The 25227-nt window shown below is 37.4% G+C and overlaps 2 protein-coding genes across 2 annotated transcripts; one reads left to right on the top strand and one right to left on the bottom strand.

Moving 5' to 3' along the window:
- The first annotated feature begins 1894 nt into the window (after positions 1-1894).
- cuedc2 (CUE domain containing 2) lies at positions 1895-7587 on the top strand. The gene is made up of 9 exons (XM_062995238.1): positions 1895-2032; positions 3410-3494; positions 3601-3744; positions 3877-3938; positions 4085-4197; positions 4966-5136; positions 5448-5512; positions 5639-5699; positions 6799-7587. The coding sequence occupies exons 2-9, from the start codon at positions 3421-3423 to the stop codon at positions 6943-6945; spliced, it is 837 nt and encodes a 278-aa protein (XP_062851308.1). The 5' UTR covers positions 1895-2032; positions 3410-3420; the 3' UTR covers positions 6946-7587.
- Positions 7588-12764: 5177 nt separating this feature from the next.
- hif1an (hypoxia inducible factor 1 subunit alpha inhibitor) lies at positions 12765-24895 on the bottom strand. The gene is made up of 8 exons (XM_062996185.1): positions 24556-24895; positions 22366-22616; positions 20774-20922; positions 20545-20690; positions 20188-20294; positions 16729-16792; positions 15260-15370; positions 12765-13664 (listed from the first exon to the last, which is right to left on the bottom strand). Exons 1-8 carry the CDS (start codon positions 24733-24735, stop codon positions 13608-13610), a joined length of 1065 nt encoding a protein of 354 aa, XP_062852255.1. The 5' UTR covers positions 24736-24895; the 3' UTR covers positions 12765-13607.
- Between the last annotated feature and the right edge of the window lie 332 nt (positions 24896-25227).

Below are 25227 nucleotides of genomic sequence, written 5' to 3'. Positions count from 1 at the left end.
AGGAATTATGCTAGAATTCCAGGGATGTCACCTACTCATGGTTAGGTGGTGTTATGTCATGATGAGATGTTACAAAATGTTTGAAGGAAACCAAAGAATGCCTTTAACCCTGAATGTCTGCCCCCAACTGTTACATTTGATGGGAGATCTATACCATCTGGTGGTAATCCTTACTTCAAACTATGTAAATGGTTGTACAACAGCTGACACACCTGTTTTTAAGTAACAGATTTACACTTTCCCTGATCATTCCCCATATTTCAGAATGATAATAGATCCACAGATTTTGATAAAATATTTTTTTAGTTATTTATTGTCGTGATTTGCCACCAGCAGCCTTGTTAGCCCAAGGCAGATTGGGCCCATTGATTTATTTCTAACCTTACCATCTGCATGTGACAAAATAAATCAAGATTTAATAAATTGGCAAGCTTTTTCCTACTTCAATTGGAGATTTCTGTTTTTGGTTGTAGTGAAACATGATGGTCTTCCGCTTGTTTTAACTCACCACAGTAAACGTGATTAGTTGAAGTACCATCTATCCAGTCAGCTCAAACTAGGCTGGCCATCTTTCTTTGAACACTCTCATCAACAAGGCATTTCTGCCAGGAAAACTGCCACAACCAAGTGTGTGTATGGTAAAGCTCCTAAGTAAAACAATGATATTTAAATAGCAAATGCATCGTATGTTGTTACTATATAGTGCATATTATATGAGGACCTGATTTTGTAAAATTGTTGTACAACACATTTTTACAACAACATTTTACTACAACATCGAAAGGACAGTTGTAGCCTAGTGGATAAAGTAAAGGACTGGAAGGTTGCCAGTTCAAGCCCCACCTCTGCCAGGTTACCACTGTTGGGCCCTTTGAGCAAGGCCCTAAACCCTCAACTGCTTACATTGTATACTGTCACAGTACTGTAAGTCGCTTTGGATAAAAGCGTCTGCTAAATGCTGAAAACGTAAACATTTTGGAAAGGGGTCAATGTTATTATGCTCAGTGAAAATGCACCCCTCTCCAAAAAGAAGTTTAATAATAATTAATAATTAAAAGAAGAGCAAAGGATCACAATCTTTTTGACTTTTTATACTGTAAATTATTTTCGGCCGGCACGGTGGCTTAGTGGGTAGCACTGTCGCCTCACAACAAGAAGGTCCTGGGTTCGATCCCCAGGTGGGGCGGTCCAGGTCCTTTCTGTGCGGAGTTTGCATGTTCTCCCCGTGTCTGCGTGGGTTTCCTCCGGGTGCTCCGGTTTCCTCACACAGTCCAAAGACATGCCACCAGGCTAACTGGAAACACTGAATTGTCCTATAGATACCTAGCCGCTAGATGCACAAACCAGTGCATTGTAGTGCCGGTCCCAAGCCCGGATAAAATAGGGAGGGTTGTGTCAGGAAGGGCATCCGCGGATCATGATCCGCCAAAGCGCTGACCCCGCAACCGAGCGGGACAAAGGCCCAGGAGAAGAAGATACTGTATATTATTTTCAACATATCTTAATACTTATTTAATTTTGAGATATTCTCTAAAACATTACATTTTTTAATTGATTCTACCTTAGTGTCAATTTAATTAGCAAATCCTAAGTATTGTTTATACATTTTGGGCATAAATTTTTAAAATCAAAAGAGGTTTAAGGAGTCGATTTTAGATTGTTCAACTTGGTGTTTGATTTTTTTTTGGCAGACTGTTTTCACTACGGAACGTTTCGTGAAGGTATTAGATTATTTTTAATGTTAAAACTTACCTGATATTGTTTTAATTCAGGATGATTATTGCAGTGTATACTTCAACTAAAAAGTTCTTGTGATGAATTGATCACCCGGCTCAGCTCTTCTCTACTACAGCGTGAGAACGTGTTTACATTTAGCAGGAAATGATGTCACACATTTTAAACAAACCACGGCGCGCCGGTTGAAGAATTTACTCCCCTGAAGCGTTAATTTACCTTTTATGTTAACCAAACCGACATATTTACAAATATTCTACATTTATTCTTATAAATAAGTGTATTATTCTTTTAAAAGGTAAGACATTTCTGTTTACTTGTTCGTATTCGCCAGAGCACGAAGCTAAAGATGCTTGGGTTAGCGTTAGCTAATTTAGCTACATGCTACCTATATCGGTGTGCAGCAGATTTTCCTCCAAATGAATTTAGATGCAAATAGTAAATTGTAGAGTTTGCATTTCTGTGTAAATGCAAACTGAATCACAATGCAGATGTGATGTTCTCTGGTGCGTTATCTTAGCATTTTAGCTGACACAGACATTGTGGCATTTCAAAACAAAAGCTGAAATGCAGCTGTTGTGGGGAGGCCGTGACCGAACTAGTTACATACTGTACTTAGACATATTATAATATTTATCTTTACGGTTGTTCCTTGATCAGTACAAGGTTCACAAACATTTATGCCTAGAATCTATGCCTCTTTTGGAAAAAGGTATTTAATCTGCGCCCTAAGTACCTTTATGTCGGTAACTGAGATGATTGTTTGAAGCAGCTGTGAGCCAAGGTGTTTAGAAACCCAGTTCTCAGATAAAATCACTTAATTGATCAGTTAAATCTATATTTGTATTTGTTCATTATTCTTTTGCGTTATTTTATATGTAACATTAAGCCACACTTTAATTTTTGTGTTTTGATCTGTATTTTGGAATAGTTTTAAACGTTTTAATAAATACATAGTGGGCTCAGTGGGTAGCACTGTCGCCTCACAGCAAGAAGGTCCTGGGTTCGATTCCCAGGTGGGGCGGTCCAGGTCCTTTCTGTGTGGAGTTTGCGTGTTCTCCCCGTGTCTGCGTGGGTTTACTCCGGGTGCTCCGGTTTCCTCACACAGTCCAAAGACATGCAAGTGAGGTGAATTAGAGATACTAAATTGTCCATGACTGTGTTCAATATAACCTTGTGAACTGATGAATCTTGTGTAATGAGTAACTACTGTTTCTGTCATGAATGTAACCAAAGAGTGTAAAACATGACGTTAAAATTCTAATAAACAAACATAAACAGTAGTTTGTCTTGCAATGATTACATTTTTACCAAAATCGGTATTTTTGACAATATAGACATTCCTGGCTTCTTCCCAATGTCATGTACTAATATTGTACTTTGATATTATCTTAGCTTCAATCTGGTATAATATTTAGTGACTAGTTTATTTGTCAGGAACAGCTTTAACTGGTGTACTAATACTAATCAATATGCTGGTATTGGACTTAAAACAAGTCTGCTGGATCCATATAAAATTGGGTTTTCAGTGTTATGCAATAAATGTATTGATAATGGTTAACCTATTGAATAGTTGATGGTAAGCGTGTGCTGGCAGTGGTTCAGTATAATCTAACATTTAAATGTCACATCTGCAATAATGAGATTGTCTTTTTTTGTCTTTTGCATTTTGCAGTAGCAGTTAGGATGGACCTCCAGAAAATTATTCACAATGCACTGCATGACTTTGTCCTATCACACATACCAGATGCAGATCTTAGGTAAGTTGGCAAGATTCTAAATCTTTTTAGATTGCAAAAATGCAGCATTATGAGCATAGTGCATAGAGGCATTTGTGTTGTAACAATCCCCTTTTTTTCTTCTCAGTACTCTAGATGATGTTCTTCTGTCCTACATCACCGGTGTGCTTGAGGATCTGGGTTCTCAAGCAAGCGTTGAAGAAAACTTTGATGTTGAAATGTTTGTTGAGATGCTTGAAGCCTATATTCCAGGCTTTTCTAACATTGATAGGTAAGATCATTTTTACTATTTGCAAACAAATTTAATTAATAATACTATTACATGATACAGAGCTTTACAATGCTGAATGACTACTTACCATGATAATTATTTAAGCATCCATGACTAAACTTCTGATTTTAGTATTCAAGTCTGTGAAATTATGTTCAGCCTGGCTTCCAAATTAGACTCTGCTCGAAATGAAGGTAAGCATGTGTTGTAATAAATTGTGGGAAAGGATTTAGAAAGCTATTGGAGCTGCTGATATTTTGCATAAACAACCTAAAATTAGTCATAATCACTCTGTTTGGTTTTTAAGGTTTTTTTTGTCTGTGAATTCTACCTTTTACAGAATCATGTCAGTCAAAAACAAAGGGGAATTGCTCCTTGAGTCCGGCCGTAGAGGGAGGTTCAGTACCAAAGATGCACAGCCACTCATCGCATGTAGAGGGAGCCACAGCCAAGGTATTGATAGTTGGTATTGATAGTTGGCCAAGGCAGTGATGATATATTTTCCTGGAGATAAACCGTTTATTATTGAAAGTTCCGGTGCAAATAAACATTTGCTTTACACTGTATTTTAATTAGTTAAACTTTGACCCAAACTTTAATGCAAAATAATGGAAGCTTCTACTATTGCAGTTTTTTATTTTTTATTCTTTCGACTACCACAGTGGGCCTGTTCCTTTTACCAGTCTTGGCACAGTTTATCCAACTCTCCTATGTTTATTCGGGCTTAGGACCGGCACTGAGAGCACACTGAAAAGTGCACAGCCCAATGGTTAGGCTCTCATCTCTTTCCATCCAACAGAATCTCTCACCTCTGCACTGGCTTTTTGGCACATTTCTAACTTAAACTAAAACTAAATACATGCCTTATCAGATCCAGTAGTTGGTTACTAAATCAATATTATAGACTACTCACTGGCCACTTTTTCAGAAACCCTTTTAACACAAACACAAAAAATATAGTCCTCAACATACTTAAAGATCATAGGTAATCTGTGCATACGCTAATGAACGGTTAGAGAGTTGGTAATTGTATTTGTATTATTACTTTAATTATTAGTATTATTTCATTATTGTTATAACTGTAACATTAAATATAACAAGCAAAGGTATTAGCAGCCATTTGAGGCTTTACCTGTGTTTTTAATGTTATCCTGGATAATTAAGGGACATTACTACACAGCTTTGATTTTGTGTGTGTGTGTGTGTGTGTGTGTGTATTAGGCAAACATGTCAGAATGGGATGAACAGGAACAGCTTCTTCTAGAGATGTTCCCAAAATGTACTCTAACAGAAGCGAGAAGTGCATTGTCTATTGCTAAAGGAGACATGGAGGAAGCTGTTCGACTCATCATTGAAGGAGACGTGCAGCTCAGTCATACCCCTCCTCTCAGCGTGAGTAAACCGAGCTCTGCAATTTTTAATGCTTTTACTTGGTAATCATTTTGCGTAGATTCTAATGAATATGGATTTCTGTAAAACTGCCTTTATGTTAATAGCACAGCTATTATAAAATTATTAACAGGTGAGTCCTGAACAAAAAAAAATCAGTGGCCTGTCCAGGGTGTGTTCATGCTTTGCGCCCAGTGTGTTTGGTTCAGCTTGGGACCATCACAACCCTGATCAGGCTAAAAACAAATAATGAAGATAAATAAAAAAAACTTTAGGAGACTTTGTACTATCTATGTTTTATTGTTCTGTTTTAGGCAAACCCTGGAAAAACTTCATCCTCACAGCCTGACGAGAAGCTTAAAGCAAATATTTTAGAAAAGTGAGTAGCCTCTAAAATATCTCATATTATTACCTGTTCTAGATAAAGTCTAAAAGCTTATTCTCTTCATCTAAATAATGATTTTATTTTTAAATATATATAATCCCATCTCTCTGTTTTCCACAGATACATGCTGGTAGATGATGAGGAAGATAAGAAAATCCACAAACCATTTATTCCAAAAGATGTAAGTGGGTTTTGTTTTCTAATTTAACACACAAAGAAAGTTAAAGCATACTTAGGACAATAATTAGGACAGAAGAAAGTAGGACAGTACTACAGTGGACACTCAAACATCACATCACCCAAAACCACTCCAGTAACATAGAGTTGTTCCCCTTTTGCTTGTATACCAGCTTCCATTTCTGTGAGAGGGCTTTGGAACATGACTATAGGGCTTCACTTTTATTTAACCAAAGATCAGTAAAAGGCAGTGATTTGACCATCATCATTTACAGGTTTTAGCACTGCATTATCCTGTTCAGGGTTGCAGCGGGTCTGGTGTTCCCAGAATCACTGGGCACAATGTAGTACACATTAAAAAGTATGTGTGTTTTTGTGTCCCATGGCACTTGCTGTTGATTGGGGTAGCTCTTATAGTGCATGAACTGATTTATTTAGTGTAAAACACTGAAAATACTGAGCTCTTAAATATGAAGCGTTCTATTAAAAATATTACAAATGTGGTGGAAATTATATGAAAAAATGTCGTGAGGTTGTTAGCCAAGATGGCATCCATGCTGGAGAATGACTCCCACCCCATGCATGAGACTCTGGCAGCACTGGGCAGCTCCTTCAGTGACAGGCTGCTTCACCCTAAATGTGTGAAGCAGTATCGCAGGTCCTTTCTTCCTGCTGCGGTTAGACTCTACAACCAGCACTGGTAACAGCAGATCACGTACACACACACTTAAAATTATACACACTTACAGGAAGTAATAGTTTTTCAATGGAGCACAACAATGTGCAACATCTTTTCACTTTCCCATGTGCAATTTAAGATTTCATGTGCAATCACTTGTAAATAATATTTTTCAGAGTTTTTGACTTTTATTGTTGATAATGTATATATTGTTATACATTGTACTGTTTATTTGTCTATTTTTTGTACTGAGTGCCTTGCTATTCCTTCGCTGCTGTAACACTGAATGTCCCCACTGTGGGACTAATGAAGGATTATCTTAACTTATCTTGAAATATCTTAACTGCATTTGTGGTGTAGATGTAAAATCTGTCATTGTTCCTTGTAGAGCTACAAACCTAACATCATGCTTTACATCTTGCAGGCTCCAAAGAAGCTGGTTCGTTACCATGGCAATCAGGTGGTGACTACTAAGGGAGAACGTTATCATATGGTCAAGAAAGAGGAAACAGAGGAAATGAAAAAGACATACGTTAATCTCAAACCAGCCCGCAAATACCGCTTCCATTGATGAGCATCCAGTGTCTGCATCAGATTTTACATTTTATGTACATTACTACTGTTGATGATGTCAGAGATTTTCTTTGTTGTTTTTTTTTTTGTAAGGTTAACTGTACTCTGACTGACTAACTGCACTAAATAGACTGACTGACTAAACTAAATAAACTAAACTGACTGACTAAATAGTTATACAAAGATTTATTTATAAAATGGTTTCTTGTGTTTGGATTTAAAGTGTTTCATAAACCAGCACCAGTTTTAATGGATACATTTGACAGAAGTACTACATGGACATGGAGGTTGGTTTTAGATTGTTACTGTTGGCATGTGGTATTTCAAAGCATCGGTAAACATGCTGCTAAATGGCTGTTCTGTTCTAAAAACAACCAATTTACCAGTTACTAGGACTCGGGCATATTAACGGCTGCAATGATGCTTAGGTTTAATGCTCTAATGCTCTCAAGGATAAAGTTATTCTTTATTTTTATGCAGATATTTAGATTTTAATGGTGTCCAGATTGCATATCATCGCTTTATAGAAAAATTCATTCGAGCTGGGCTCGAGAACCGATTCAGTTGTAATGGTCTATGATAAGTGTCTCTCTGTTTATACAGGATACAGAATATAAAGCGCAATATCTTTATTTACTGTTTGTTTTACTGTTACTGTTGTATTAGAAGTATTATGTTCATTGGTGCTTACAGTTGTGCATGATGTTAGCTTATGAAAGGTGATTGTTCATGTAAACCAGTTAGTGGCATGTGATCAAATTTACCATTACCAAATGATTTTTTTTTTTTTTATGTTTTATCACCACATTTTTCTTGATCAGGGCCGCAGTGGGTCTGGTTTCCTGGAATCACTGGGCACAATGCAGTAACAGCCTAGACAGGACGCCAGTCCATCACAGGAACTGAATTATTTAAATTCCATGTTTTTGTCATTCACTGTCAGAATTAACTGTACAAAAAACTACAGTGTTGCTCAATGTGATTCAAAATCTTGCTTTTTCTTAGTCAGATACTTGGCACATTTTTAACAAACATTTTAGCAATGGACAGAAATGTACCTGTAAACTATTAGTCATCGCTTCATCTGTGCAACCACAACATCAGGTCTGTAGTGGGACAGAAGCCTGTTTGCCTCAGAGCAGTACACACACTGAACAGGGTGAATCCATTGAAGGATAACTTACTCCATATATCTGAACGCAATAGTTGCTAAAACCTACTGGCATTTCTAAGAGTTGAAAGGCTGCCCATGTGGACATATTAAGAACATGACTAACACCTCACAGTGATCACAGCTATGGTTCAAACCCTGGACATATGGGGTCCATGCTTTTTGCTGTACCAAGGCAAGGCCACCGTACCACCGTCCTTCTATGTCATTAATACACGCCATCAGAAAATGCAAGGCAGGGCCACCGTACCACCGTCCTTCTATGTCATTAATACACGCCATCAGAAAATGCGTGGGCTAGCTTTGTGCTTTTGGTCCCTCACTTTGTATGTTTTGGAATCTAAACTAATTGAACAGCCCTGATGTAACCCATGTTTCTCGTTCATAGCCATACTGGAACCTTGTTGTATTACTTTTGTGACTATGAGTATTGTTTGTGCTTGTATTCACTTTGTGCAGTGCCTCATAGAGGCGAAACCTGCTAACACTATCTAAACTCTATTAAAAAAAATCACGTTGGACTATAGATCAAAATAGATATTTTTGCTGTACAATTAAATATTTAAAAATGTTGACTCTCTTGTTTAACCACTTTATCCTGGTCTGTTGCGTTGGATTTAGTGCCACCTGGAAAGACAGGAAACAACACAGACGTAGACAGCTGCCAATCTATCACAGGGCACCAATCACTTATTTTACACTTAGTTACCTGGGGGCATTTTTGATTAGCCAGTTCGTCCAAAACGTCTATGTGTTCTGAAAAGTGGGAGAAATCTGAAGTACATAGAGAAAGGTGATGGTTGTGGCAGTAGTATCTCAATGGTTGTTTGTTTAAGTTCCATCACTGTCATTTTGCCACTGTTGGCAACTTCTTTAAATGTATTCTCTTGTGTTGCTTTGGATAAAAGCTTCTGCTAAATGCCATAAATGTGATGCCGAGGAGGGTATAGACCATAAGCAATAGTTGATTGTTGGTTATTCATATTCCACTACAAAGCATATATGGTTGTTTATTAGGATTTTAACGCCATGTTTTACACTTTGGTTACATTCATGACAGGAACGGTAGTTACTCGTTACACAAGATTCATCATTTCACAAGTTTATATCAAACAAAGTCATGGACAATTTTGTATCTCCAATTCACCTCACTTGCATGTCTTTGGACTGTGGGAGGAAACACCTGTGCTTTGCTTTGTGCTGCCCACAAAGCATATATGAGGTAATTCCAATCTCACAGTATTTTACCACTGTCCTTAGCTTTTCCTGTTCTGTTATTGTGCAGATCAGTGCTCTTGTAGGAGGCTGAATGCCTTCGTCAAAACACCTCAGTTCCAAACAGCAGGGTTATACATGTTTCAGCACTGTAAATGATCTAACCATGAACTTAAACTAGCAACCTCTGCTTTTCTGTTGTGCCACTTTGCAGCCAATCTCACAAGTTACTAGTTTTATTACTGTAGCCATGAATTAAACATTGGGGGAACAAATCTAACTGGGGTTGGTCATATTAACAACTAATGGAAACACCAAATGAATCCTAACATTATGCAAAACCTATTCAGTGGAAGATGTTTATTTATAATTTTTACATCATTCTATTGGGGGGCGGCACGGTAACTAAGTGGGTAGCACTGTCGCCTCACAGCAAGAAGGTCCTGGGTTCGATCCCAGGAGGGGCGGTCCGGGTCCTTTCTGTGTGGAGTTTGCATGTTCTTCCTGTGTCCGCGTGGGTTTCCTTCGGGTGCTCCGGTTTCCTCCCACAGTCCAAAGACATGCAAGTGAGGTGAATTGGAGACACTAAAAAATTGTCCACGCCGCTCAGGTGGCACAGCGGTAAAAACACACGCTGGAACCAGAGCTGGGATCTCGAATACATCGTATCGAGTCTCAGCTCTGCCTGCCGGCTAAGGCTGAGCGGCCACATGAACAACGATTGGCCTGTTGTTCAGATGGGCAGGACTAAGCCGGATGGGGTCTCTCTCTCATGACTGGTGCAATTAAGACCTCTGCTGGCTGATTGATGGCGCCTGCACAGAGATGAGAAAAGAGTGCTCTCAGGGTGTGTCTCTCCGTACACAACGCTGAGCTGCACTGCACTCGTCAAAAGTGTAGGTGATAAGATGCATACGGCATGCTACCCACGTGTCGGGGGGCGTGGGTTAGCTTCATTCTCCTCAATCAGAGCGAGGATCGGCATTGGTGGAGAGGAAGCATGACACAATCGGGCAATTGGACACGCTAAAAAGGGAGAAAATGCATTTAAAAAAATAATGTCCACGACTGTGTTTGATATAATCTTGTGAAGTGATTAATCTTGTGTAATGAGTAACTACTGTTCCCGTCATGAATGTAACCAAAGTGTAAAATATGACTTTAAAATCCTAATAAACAAACAAACTCTCTTGGGGTGGGGCATTTAAAGGACGATGTGTTTGTGAATGCAAAACCACCCTTAATGTGAACAAACTTGTGAAAAGAGAAATACAGCATCGATGTATTCTGATATAAACTATATTACGCCCGTCCCACCTTTTTACAACTCCTCCCCTGCGTTTCCCCTCACCCCGTATCTTGCGTTCTCACTGACTGTTCGACATAGCACTCATTGCCAGTCGGGCAACTCAGATCTAGGTATTCGACAAGTTGAATATCTCTCTTCGGTTGCCACTCGGATGGAGTTGTTGAGTAGTTCACACAGCGATTGAGAGCTGAGTTTCGATCGCAGAGCGAACGCCAAGTTGCTCCCAAGCCGGCAAATCTAGCGCCGACCAATCGCTGAGCAAAAATCAGGGCAAAAATCGTGCAGTGTGAACTAGGCATTAGTAACACCGGGAAACCAGACCCACCACAACCCTGATCAGGAAAAATTTTTACATTTTCTTGCCCAGAGAGAAGCTATTAAAAACACCAGAAAGTAAAAAAAATCTTCATTAAATGAAAACATACGTTGTACACAGCAGTCAAGATTTCTGTATTAATGAAGTCCTGTTATGGCTTACAGATTTCTCAGTTTTATATTAACATGTAGACATCTTTTATTCTAAAGTCACCAAGTGACATGCCCACTACCATTCACTTTAAAAGTACAGTATATGAAAAATGTTGGCTTCATTTCTTTATAAACACTACATTTACAATCAGAATTACAGACATTGATTTTACATAGCATTAATGTCCTGCTTTATGTGTTTTTCATGTATAGAAACTAGTCCAAATGTTTTAAGTGCCATATTTAATGTAGAGCAGCCAGTATTCTGTTAGATTAAGTGCTATACTGCTAATCTCTCTGCTTATAAATCCATGTCTAAAAAAAAAACATAGAAATTATTTTAGCAAAACTAAATCAATACCATCAACTGTAAATTACTAACGAAAAAAACAAATATTCTAACAACTTCATATTAGGAGAATACATCTGGCACATTGCAAACACAAATCATGTATTTACAACCATTGTGGGATGTGTTTTAATATTATTTTACTATTTCAATCAAATAAAATATTATGATTATCATTTTTGAACTTCAGTGATACATGATTGAAGAGCTAGTCAATGGAATGAAGTTGCATAAAAAAATCCACAACACAAAAGCCAACAAACTGCTTGATTGAATATCCAACAGGCAGATTAAAATATTTAATCAGCAAATAAAAGACTTCAACCCTGATTTACTAAATGTTTGCATAAGCAAAGTTAACAGTTAACATTTGTCATTATGCTCTTACTAATCTAAAGCACCATTTTGAATAGCAGAATCCTGAATAATTAAATAATGGCAATAAATTCCATGCCATGCATCCCACCTGTACAAAGCTTTTACTAGATCTATATTTAAATGTCCTGTGTTAATGTCCTGTCTCTTTTAATGCCTTGTAACTGCCTTTCGTAAGTTATTTCCCCATGGCAAATATGTAAGTCTAGTGTAACACTGTGGGTTTTCCTCTTATATATCCATTTTTCATTTAATGTACCTGTGCTCAGTGTGATTGCTGTCACTAACTGATAATATTTACAACTGCTTAACATTAAAACAGAAGAAAAGGCCTATTTGTTTTGGGGTGACTTCTGCTCTGTATTTTTCAACTCAGGCCAATAGTTCTTTACCTTCTTTTCTTTTTTTTTAAATTTTGTTTATGCATTTTCTCCCCTTTTTCTCCCTTTTTAGTGCGTCCAGTTGCTCGATAGCGTCATGCTTCCTCTCCATCAATGCCGATCCTGGCTCTGATTGAGGAGAACGAAGCTAACCCACGCCCCCTCAGACACATGGGCAGCATGCCGTATGAATCTTATCACCTACACTTTGACGAGTGCAGTGCAGCTCAGCGTTGTGTACGGAGAGACACACCCTGAGAGAACTCTTTTCTCATCTCTGTGCAGGCGCCATCAACCAGCCAGCAGAGGTCCTAATTGCATCAGTCATGAGAGAGAGACCTCATCCGGCTATTTCCCACCCATAAGATACGATGTATTCGAGATCCCAGCTCTGGTTCCAGCATGTGTTTTTACCGCTGCGCCACCTGAGTGGCGTTCTTTACCTTCTTTACATGTGTTTTGTTTGTGAAAATTTTTATGGTATATCACATACAACATCCACTAAAGTGGATAAGCAAAATAGTACTTAGTACGGACTTAGTTCATGGGGTTTAGCCTCTTCTAAAAATACCTTTATTGATGTCAGACAGAATGAGTTAATGTCATTGTAAATGCTGTAAATTAAATGTTTGGCCCAACTTGGAACCAGCATCCCGATTAGCATCCTGACCATTTCACCATATGTACAATAGGGTTACAATGAAGCAATTATACAGGTTACACATTTAAACATATGACAAGATGAAGAAGATTTAGACAAGATAAACATAAAATAAAGTAAAAACTGCATTTTTTTTTACTTCATTTAAAAGTTTAACTATATCATTCCCATTTCTTTTGTGGGTAATACAATAGTTGCTAATCACCACTCCTTATTACTGTACACACTTTTCAAGTCAACATTGGGGGTAAAAGTAGAAAACTGCACTGATTTCCAAAGTTTTGTTAAAACTTGTATGCAAAAAGCACAGTATACAATAAAAAATCTCATTTCATGAGCAATACTAATTAGGCTTTATGGAAGCACTCTCAACGGCCGTCATCTTGGCTAAGGAAACTCTACACTATTGGCCCAACATGCAACACACAATGAAACAGGTGTTTAGATAGATGTACATGTGCTATGAATGTTTATTGTCCCTCATATGGACACACACAGCTAATTCATCACTGAACAGATGAACTGAATACTTTATATTCTTGTTAGTGGTACCTTCCTTGAACACATTTAAAACTTATAAGACAATTGTTTGAAGTATTCAAAGCAAAATTAAATACAAGCAGCCAAAACACTGCCATGCACTGTTAATTCAAGTCTGAATGTAAAGACAAGCACACATTTCCATTCAAACAGTTCAGTACTATCCAATACGCATTGAAGGTAAACGGTTGATTAACTCGGACCTTGTTCATATCGGCCCTTGATCATCATGTTCAGCAATGGACCAACCTGTAAAAAAAAACAAAAATATTTAAAGTGTTGCAAAATGAATAATGACCCTTTTTAGGTCAATGTTTATCAGTATTGGGAACTACTATTTAAATTTGGGGGGCACTGAGAGGTGTTACTAAATATAGCAGCCCTATAAATGAACAGGATTAAGATGCAAATTGATTATTCGTGAGCAGATTATAGGGTGTTGTTCCGGTCAGATATTTCCCGGGGTAAAATATTCTTCATTGACGTGCTTTACTGTTGTCAGGAGTAGACTGTGGCCTAGCAAAGATTATTAAAATTCACTGTGTTGGGCACCCAGGTGGCACAGCGGGATATTCCGCTAGCACACCAGCTCTTCGGTTCGAAACTCGGTGTTGCCACCGGTCGGCTGGGCGCCATCTGGTGGGCATAATTGGCAGAGCCTGCAGCAGATACTAATTGGCCACCGTATCTTCAGGGTGGGGGCCGGACTATGTGTGGGTGCGTCTTCATACGCTGTGTAAGGACCCTGATTAAAGGAAGAGACGCCTGTGTAGAATGCAGGGGCGAGAAGAGGAGGGCTGTACACATTTCGGAAGAGGCGTGTGCAGCTGCGTGCTCTCCTCGAATGCAAACTGGTATCCCTCAGCAGCGGAAGACAAATTGAGTGCGCTAAATCGAGAGGAAAATGGGGAGAAAATGCATTAAAAAAAAATTTCACTTCCATGTCTACAAGTAACAGGTTTGATGTGAACTGTCCCAAATTTCGTTTGGTTTGCTGTTTGTTGATCCAGTTCCAATTGAAGCTCAGAAAATCCAAAATTTTTTCGTTTAGCTGTCATTCAGGGTTTGCTGCAGGTACACCCTAAAAATCAAACAATGTCATTGAGTAAAAGTCTCAGAGAAGACTTATTCATGAGCAGATTATAGGGTGTTGTTCCTGTCAGATATCTCCGGGGTAAAAGATTCTCCATTGTTTTACTGGTGTCAGGAGTAGAGTGTGGCCTAGCAGAGATGATTAAAATTCACTGTGAGGTGCGGAGCAGCAGCGGAGCAATACAGCTGCAGAGAGGGAAGACTCTAAGCCCATGGCTATGTTCAACCCACTTACTGGGGACAGTGACATACATGCTCAGCAGCATATAATACATTGTTGGCCTGTTTGTTTGTGGTTCATGGATCTGACCAAAAAAAATTTCTCTCAGTACAAGGTAACAGCTTGTGACTTCTTCCTGACTTTGGCATAGAATATCTCTTCTCTTTAACTACCTTAATTGGTAAAAACACAAACTTGGCACCAGCTGTTGATCATAAGTGCTAATGGCTAACTAGGAGGCCATGCCACGAAGTTGAACAGAATAACTCAACAAACAATTCATTTATTTTTACCAAAAATGTTCCATTTAAGAAAATGGGCATTTGCAGAAATCGGTGGCATTCCAAGATTGCCATGGCACACATCACTCATAAGCACTTTTTTTATTGCTTAAATGAAAAAAAAAAATGGCCACATATATTTGTATCTAGGTTAAGGTCAAAACGGGAAATGTCTCCTATGTACTAATCTCACAGTAGTGTTTTAAAATAGAAAAGCATTATGACTGACTGCTCTACTTTTTTTTTTTTACCTCATGTGGGTCCCCCAAGGCCTCTCCTAACATCTTTTCAATGTTTCTCATAATGGCCACCTTCTGATGAGCTTTCAGTGGATACTCTATCCTCTTTGGAGTGGGTGCACCCTGAAAAACAATTCAGTGACATTTTACTCGTTATACAAGATCACCAAATGCAGATTAAGAATTTATATCACATGTATTATAGAACTGAGGCTCAAAAGCTTTTAAAGTAACAATGTGCGCATCCATGCAGAACCTGTCAGGACAGCTTACCAGAAAACTAAGGATCTTGTAAGGACACTGCAGTAGATATTGTGGGGCACACTGGAAGAAGCACATCTAATGTGTCTGATATGAATATTATAGCAGGTAGGCTGTTGTAACTGTGTGCACGTTTACCGACCAGCAATCAGCAATTTACCAGAGAGGTTGAAAAACACCACAGAAATAAAACTGACATGATAATTTCCCATATTAAGACGTAATATAACTGTCAGCTATGTGTAAATAAATGAATTAAAAGTTGATCAGTTACTAGGTAATGACCAAATGAGTAATTTACATTTAACATTAGAGAGCAGTGAGAAAGAAGTTAGTCATCTGTTCAGATGGAGAGTTTTTTGGACATATATGTTGAGTATCATTAGACCTTGTCTATAATAATTAAATCTTTGATAAGGTTTGCATTTTCCACATTACATCTTTTAACATGTCAATTCATATGGGCTATATATTATCTGGAGGTATTTCTACAGCTCATTTAATAACATCCTCAATCCTCTTTTATTTATCAAGCTTCATTGATCTAATCAGGGACACAGTGGGTCCAGCACCACCAGACCTTTTTTTAGAAGGCTTAAGAGTTATATGTCAAAATTGACTGATATTCAGAACTGTTCATAATTCCCTCCACCTTCCCCAGCCCCAGTTCTAGCTTTAGAAAGACAGCCCAAAGCATAATGCTGCCACCACCATGCTTCACTTTGGGTATGTTCTTTTGGTGACGTGCAGTATTGTTTTTGCGACGAACATACCTTTGGAAATTATGGCCAGAAAGTTCAACCTTGGTCTCATAAGACCATAACACATTTTCTCACATGCTTTTGGCAGACTTGATTTAGGTTTTAACAATATGCAGCCAGGCTTGGATGTTTTTCTTGCCACCCAGATATAAATAATGTAGGAGATTGCTGTCAGGTGTAGTACAGAACTAATACTTGATAGAAATTCCTGCAGCTCCTTTAATTAACTGCAGTGTCTTAACTTTTTTTGGAATTGGATTTGTAAAAGTACAAATTTTAAATGTGAAAGGGGCTTTTGATGCATTTAGAAGTTTGTGTTGGACTGGCATTATTTTCTAAGCCCTAAATACCACCCCATAATTTTCTTTCTCCCACCCAAAATAATGTCACCTTCTCCTGACTAATTAAAATCACAAAGCTTCTAGGACCCAGTTACAAAATCAGCCTGCAATTACATACCTTGTACCAGAAGTTGACTGTGATTGTTGTTCCTCCATTTAACAGGGACTCAATGTGATGCCACCTGCATTATTAAAAAGATACATAAATGAACAACATGAAAACAATCCTCACCATAACAAACTTAAATTTAATATTCATTAACTGCACAGCTAATATCTAACAAGTAAATATATGTGGTTGGGGAAAATAATTTAGTAGTCTGTAAATAAACAGATTTTTTAAATGAATTTAGAGGGCTGTATTATGGTAGTGAATGTTTTAACAGAGGATCATTTACAAATTGAGAATCCTGTCTTTGCAAGCTTTATAGATGCATTTAGACATGTGAAGGTATTAACGCTAATATCTAAGGAATTTTGTATACTTGGAACCTGTTAGAAATCTACCATACTGTTAGAAATCTACCATACTAACTAAATACCTAGAAGTAGCAAAACACACAGAAGTTAAAAAAACAACAACAACAATGCATCACCACATAAACTAAGGAAAGCATAAAATCAGTGTGGGAGAAGGGAGGCATTTGTAAGTGGAGTAAAACCCACAAATTGCACTGCACTCTGACCTACCAGAACTAAAGAAGTACACCACAGGTACAATTAACCTCCTGACTGACTGCAGACCATGTCTCCTCTTTTTAATTAATTATTTTATAGTTACATAAATATGGTATAACTTGGTGTGACTGCAGATTAAAGCATAGAATTTATAGTATTGTTTACCATGTCATAACTCTTGATAGATATGTTGTAATGGCAAAGCTCAGTATAGTTATAGTTAGGCAACAGAAATTGGTCTTTAGCTCATTTAAAATACAGAAAATTTATAATCTATCTTGATATTCACAAAATACAGAGAAGGAAAAATAATGGGAATGGCATTTTGGGAAAGCTTGAGGACCTGGCAGAAAAAATAGCCATCTGCACATTATTAATTTGTAAAATTACGTGCAATGTAGGTTAAAAATCTGTCAAAATCATACACTGTCAAAATTGGTCATTGATTAATGCAAGTGATTCAGCCCTCATGCCAATGCCTTCTAAACTGTACACTCAACCATAACATTAAAACCATTTTATCAGCTCCATTTACCATATAGAAGCACTGTGTAGTTCTACAATTACTGACTGTAGTCCATCTGTTTCTTTACATACTTTTGTTAGCCTCCTTTCATGCTGTTATTCAATGGTCAGGACTCTCCCAGGACCATTACAGAGCAGGTATTATTTGGGCGGTGGATCATTCTCAGCACTGCAGTGACACTGACATGGTGGTGGTGTGTTATTGTGTGTTGTGCTGGTATGAGTGGATCAGACACAAAAATGCTGATGGGAGTTTTTAAACACCTCACTGTCACTGCTGGAATGAGAATAGTCCACCAACCAAAAATATCCAGTCAACAGCGCCCCATGGGCAGCGTCCTGTGACGACTGATGAAGATCTTAAAGATGACCAACTCAAACAGCAGCAATAGATGAGCGATCGTCTCTGACTTTACATCTACAAGGTGGACCAACTAGGTAGGAGTGTCTAATAGAGTGGACAGTGAGTGGACACGGTATTTAAAAACTCCAGCAGCACTGCTGTGTCTGATCCACTCACACCAGCACAACACACACTAACACACCACCACGTCATAGTCACTGCAGTGCTAAGAATGATCCACCACCTAAATAATATTTGCTCTGTGGTGGTCCTGTGGGGGTCCTGACCATTGAAGAACAGCCCCCCTCTATGGCGTCAAAATAGGGCCAAAAGTATTGAGAACCAAAAAGCAGATATTGAGAACCTAAAGAGCAGATTTTGTGTTCATTTTGTATTTTACATTTATGAATAGTCTGTTTTACGCTTTTGACTGCGCTGTTTCTCAGTCACGTTTCTCTCGGTCTCCCTTTTAGTATAAAAAGTTTGTTTGAAATATTACTAAGCCATGTTTAGTTTAATTACTTAGCTTTAGCTTACTTACTGCTAACTACAGCGGATATAAGACTTTATCTCAAGGAACGTTTGTTAATTATTATTTATTTCCAATGTTTTAACCATAATTAGTTTATTAATATCTCCTTTTACTCCTTTATTAACAGTGTGGAGCCAACATAGTGCAGTATTTGCAGCAATATGAACAGAAGAATCTATTCCCGTTTAGAGCATCGTTTCTTATCCAAACATCAACAAATAATCTGTAGGCTGTAATCAAAGAAACACATGTAACTTAAATAAGTGTAAATAATATATTCATCTGTCTGATTTCTTTTTCAAATGAAGTTTTTTTTTGGTGTATCCATATACATTGTTGTACTTAATATTTGTTTATTTATTCAAAATAATAAAAAACATCTTTGTGCTGACTATTATTATTGTTGTTGTTGTTGTTATTATTATTATTATTAGAAGCAGCAACAGTAGCAGTATTAGTATTATTATTTACATATCAGTAAACAATGCATTGGAGTAAACAACATTCATGGTGAAATTAACCCAGCATGGGGTAAAAAAGATCCTTATAGTTGGGTTGTTGAAACAAACCAGCACAATGATTACAGTACAGAACCAAACAAGTTGGGTTTAAATAACCCAGCGTGTGTTCTGTCCGATAATTACAGCAATGGGTTGCCAAATAAGCATTTTTAGAGTGCAGTTGTAAGTTTGCAAGATCACAAAGTTGTAAAAACCCTTTCCTGACTTCTGCTTGCTAAATGAAAATTCAGACAACATTTAATCTCCTTCAGAGGAGTTGGAACTATTTCAGGCTGCCGGATTAAGGAGACGAATGATGTCTGTCGGAGGTACTCGGTGAGCGGTGCTTATCTCTAGCAGCCAATGAGTGACAAGATCCCGCCCGTCCGTCAAAAAAGTGTTCCGGCAGGGCTTGTCTCCAGCAGCCAATGAGTGACGAGGTCCCGCCCACCCGTCAAAACGGGGCCAAAACTCTAACTTGAGAAAAATTTTGACTCGAGAGAAAAAGTGAGAGAAGCGAAACTGAGAGCAGCACAGAAAACAGCGTAAGCGAGAAACTTTTTATACTGAAAGCGAGACCGAGAGAAACGTGACTGAGAAACAGCGCAGTCAAAAGCGTAAAACAGACTATTCATAGATGTAAAATACAAAATGAACACAAAATCTGCTCTTTAGGTTCTCAATATCTGCTTTTTGGTTCTCAATATCTCCTTTTTGGTTCTCAATATCTGCTTTTTGGTTCTCAATACTTTTGGCCCTATTTTGACGCCATAGAGGGGGGCTAACAAAGTATGCTGAGAAACAGATGGACTACAGTCAGTAATTGTAGAACTACAAAGTGCTTTTATCTGGTAAGTGGAGCTGATAAAATGGACAGTGAGTATATAAACAAGGAGGTGGTTTTAATGTTATGGTTGATCGGTGTATATTAATAACACATTACTGAATAAAACAGTAAACCAAAAGCAAAACATGTACCTATCTACAAATAACTCTTACCAGTACATTGGGATGTACAGCACATCACCTGGTCCGACAACAGCCTCGTATCCAACGACATTTTTAAATTTTGGAAACTTTTCAAAATCTGGATTTTCAAAATCAACCTACAACGGGATAAATATGTAACATTGTTGTAAATGTGCAAGAGTTTTTATACACATTTAAAAACACAATCAGGGATTGTGGATTTATGTAGCAGCCACACCACTTATTTTTCTACAAAGTAATTAATAGACAAATGAAACTAATAGAAACAAAAAACAAAACTCTGACACTATAAAAAGAAACCAGCAAAAATATCAGCATCTTACAGCAGACTTGACATTTAAATCTAAATTTTTCTACATGTAATACCTGGCTTTGCCTGTCACATGGATGATGAACAGGGTAGGGGTAGAGACACTCAAACTGATCAGGAGGAAAGAGGATACACCGTTTGTAACCTTTGATCTGTGCAAAGAAATTCTGCTGCTCATCATAATGTGCTGGTGTCACATTGCCTTTTAAAAGAATAACAAAACAGAACTAAAATACAAGTTAATAAATAAACACATATTTATATTTATATAAACGGAGTGCGCACCTTCCATGCCTATAAGTAGCAGGTTTGATGTTAACTGTCCCCAATTTCGTTTGGTTTGCTGTTTGTTGATCCAGTTCCAGTTGAAGCCCAGAAAATCCACAACAATTTTTCGTCCAACTGTGTCATTCAGGGTTTGCTGCAGGTACACCCTAAAAATCAAACAATGTCATTAAGTAAAAGTCTCAGAGGATGAAACTGTGTTTTACTTATTATAGTACATAAAAAATCAAGTGAAGACTTCTCAGATTAGATTCCATAGTGTTTTCCACTCCAAAAATAAACTAATAAGCTAAATACACTAAATAGTGTGGGGTTTTTTGATAGTACAGATTCTGTGCTTGGTTAAGAAAATAACCACAGTGCAGGATATTTTGACACTGGCTAATCTTCCAAAGCCAATCCTAATTGCACAATACTAACATCCAATCTACATACACTATTAAATGAATTCATGTTTTAGTTATTCCCTAATTTTGCTGAACACTGATCAGCCACTCATTATATAGCTGAATTCAGAATTCAGTATTTTTTTAATTGTACTCACTTCTGGTTAATCGCTTCATTGTTCATTTTTTTTTTATTTTTTATTATGTGTTACTGCCACAATATTTGATTTTTTTTTTATCTACTGCATGCACTTTTTAATCAATACTTCCAAATAAACCCCAAACTACTAAAACAAACCTCTGCATTATACAGTAAGTAAACTTTTTATTTACACTACTGGTAGGTTAAAGCCACCAAAAAAATAAATTACAGACAGGTGATCAGACATGTTTACATCAAATTAACATACACACACATTAAAAAACTGGTCCTGTGATGGATCCTCCTTTTATACCCAATCATGATTCCCTCACCTGTTACCAATAAACCTGCTTATTGTGGAATGCTGTAACTTAAATATTCTATAAATTTTTCACTGTTATTTTGCCTCTGTCACAACCTTTTTGGAGTCCGCTGCAGGCATCAAATTCTAAATGTAATTTTTTTTTTTAATACAGTAAGCGTGATTAGTAAAAGCATTTCAAATCTTTTCTTTTCACTTTTATCAGTTAAAAAAAGATTTATGAGAGTGAACAAATCACACATTCTTCTGTTTACTGCACTTTACAAAACACCCCAACTTGTCTGAAAAGAGGTTTGTATAAAACTATATCTTGCACTTACTGAATAAGTTAATTTAAAAGTACACATAACATACAGTAGAAAAGATCTTTTTAAAACAAAAAAGAATGAAACCCTTATATTAAATTCTAAAGAGGGACTGCATGCTGAAGCAGACGTAAAAATCAGTTTATGGAAAGCACAGTGTTTTGCCTGTTAGCTGGCTGAGTAACCGCTTAGTCATGACCTGCAGTAGCTTAATTTCCTGGATTGGATTTCATGCACCTAAACACTTTCCAAACTTTACACACCTGCTGTTATAGCATTTAGCTGTGGATCATAGTGCTTTTTTATAAACTGGTCACTTTATTATGTGTTAGAGTTTTAAAGATTTTGTATATTAATATTTTATATTGTATTATATTTGGATTACAGTGACCACATCAACATTTCTTTTATAGATGGATGATGTTATTACATCTTACCTTTCTCTTCCATCTGACTGTTCTGTTTGGCGCATCTTCTCAACAAACTCTGAAAACTTCATCTCTATTCGTCGTGACTTTGGCACAAAGTTCTCAAAGTTTGACATTTTCTTTTCATCATAATATAAAAACTTGTGATTTCCTGCAACATACACTGAAAAGTCCCCATTCCCAATGTTCTCTTGCAAGTAATTTATGTCCCACTTGAGTGCTGGGTATACTAAGTTGGTATCTGTTAACACCACAGGTTCCTATGGGAGGAGAAAAAAGAATTTAGTTCAGGAACATGCATGGACTGTGTGAAATACCACTTACAACATCTATGATTTGCAAGTAAGTAGAAGTGCAGCAGTCTATTTTTCCCATTTTTAATCTAATTATGATACACTATGTTTTAGTATTTAGTTAAAAAAGGCAATGCTTTTGTGACAGTGACTCCTGAGTGGCACCACAGAAAAGTATTCACCGTATCTTTCAAAGGTCATGAGTTTGCTGTTAGCAATGCCGTAAACCTTTCCCTGGCCAGAAGCTGACAGCTGGCTGGCACTGCTGTCTAGGTGATAAAAAATGGCCAGTCATAAGCATATGTATATAAATGTTTATGAATAAAGTGTATAAATCAAAGTGGAGGATCATAACAAATTAATGATATTTTGGACTTTTTTGTTGCATTGTGGTGGAAAAATACTGTCAGTGGTTTATAAAAAACACAGCAAGGTGTGTAAAACTGTTCCCCCTGCATTAATATAGAATATTTGAAAATTGTTTTGTCCCATTTCATATGAAAATTAGAAAATGTGATCTTTCAGTATTTATGATCTTCCAGTAGGTTTGTCTTTACTGGCACAGTTTTACATCAGATACCCTTCCGAACACAATCTTCTTTATTTTACCCAAATTTGGGACCAGCTGAAACCACCAACCCACCCCAACTTTGCAGAATGTTAGACTCTGTCAGTGTTCAGTCCCATCAGTTGTTGATATGGCAGGAATATTTTAGAATGGCAAAAAAACCCAGATAGATTTGTCCTACCCCCTTTCCCCCAATGTCCAATTCATATCTATGATATTCATATTATGCATTTATGAATGTAATTATTTATGCATTAATGTTTCGTTTAGACATAGGCCATATTTACCTTTGCTTTACTGTGCCAAAGAAAGTAAATAATGTATTTTTATCTTATTTTAAGATCAGTTTTTTTTATAAAGTCTGTGGAAATAGAAACATAGATGTTTGCATTATTGTTGCTTAAAGCTACCTGCATATTACATAGTGAAAGTAGAACTGAAAGTAGTAAACGTGGTGTGAGTGTGTGAGTGTGTGTGTGTGTGTGTGTAACTGAGAACAGTGCTACGTGACTGCATCAACGTTCAGCTCAGCCTGGCGCCCTTTAACTAGGGCTGTTCGATTCAAAAGACCTTTAGAGTCGATTCGGAATCAGATTTAACTTGCTGTGAACTGTCAAGAGTCGATTAATACTGTTTTCCCCACAGAATAGTTTATGAATTGCAATTTAAAAACAGATTTATACATTTAAAAAGCAACAAAAATTTTATGTTGTAAAGAAATGTGTGCGTTATTATTTAAATACATATATAAAGTATACTTGACACATTGAACCTACTCTCAGATATTTCTCAGGATAAAATCTGTTAAAAAGCTTCAACCGATAACAACTGCAACTGTTTTGTTTATTAAGTATTTCCAAAATAAAATTCAAGCAAATAAACAAAAATGTTTAGAAGAAAACAATGGCACGTTCCTGAGTTAGTAGTAGTAAACTAATTACAAATTACACAATCAGTTGAAAGATCTATTGTTGCAATGTTAATAATAAGTAAGTTATACTCAAGCTGCACGTTATTATGTGTACTTATTATCAACATTACTTATTAAAGTAAACAAGTAAACAAAAGTGATTACAAGAAGCTGGCTCGTATACAGGTCGTTCAAACAAATAGCTGCGCCCCAAAATGCACAGTACATACTAAACAGTAGGTAAAAACATACTAGTAAAGACACAATTGGTGGAGTACTATACTATACAGTAGGGTAGTACGGAGTACGGGACGCAAACAGTATTGTGTCGCCTAGTGAGCCAAGTGTAGCCAATAGGCAACAGTAATCGCTCTACATAAGCTCCCAGGTCTCCTACTGCATTTTTACATATACCGAGACAACAGTACCTCGTTGTTGATAAGCAGCTCAGCTCGGGGGTCTGTATGGGACAGTCGAGGTATCTGTCTGGTTTGGAAAGAGTACTTTCGGAGCTGAGACTCAGTCCAGCCCGAAGCGTGAGGCTCAGTGAAAGCGTTAGCACCGTCGGAAGGTGTCGGTTCAGTTTCAGCCACCGTTACCGTGGCCATTTCACCCGTCTCCTCTATTAAATGATTGTCCTCGCAGCCAGACTCCTTTAGTTTTCTTGGTTTGAGGTAAATACACACGTCTGTATAAACTAAACGCTACAGAGCTGCAAGTAACCCAGATGACAGAACTAGCTCTGTAGCTCTGTAGCGCTCAGTGAAGTCGGGTTGGTTTGTTTAGCTGACGCTGCTGTAGTGCGGCTGCGTCGCCCTGCGTGTTAGGGCGCAGTGAAGCAGGACACTACTACACAAAAACACATTACATAATTGATCTGCATTATTTTTATTTAAATTAAAATATATTACAAATACACGCGTTTTATAATTCTATTGTTTACTGGTAAAAGATCGGACTTTCACAAATATTTAGGCTGTTAGTTTTTAGTGCACGCAAATTACGAGGCACTTGTGGTCTTTTATTTTGAACGTGGGAAACCGAGTCTTATAGGCAGACGATACAAAAGAGAAATATATACTGTACATATGTACAGTTCA

This window comes from Trichomycterus rosablanca, chromosome 5 (assembly GCF_030014385.1).
Source record: "Trichomycterus rosablanca isolate fTriRos1 chromosome 5, fTriRos1.hap1, whole genome shotgun sequence".
Classification (NCBI taxonomy): Eukaryota; Metazoa; Chordata; class Actinopteri; order Siluriformes; family Trichomycteridae; genus Trichomycterus; species Trichomycterus rosablanca.
The sequence above is the reverse complement of the archived record's forward strand: the minus strand, read 5'-3'. Positions and strand labels throughout refer to the sequence as shown.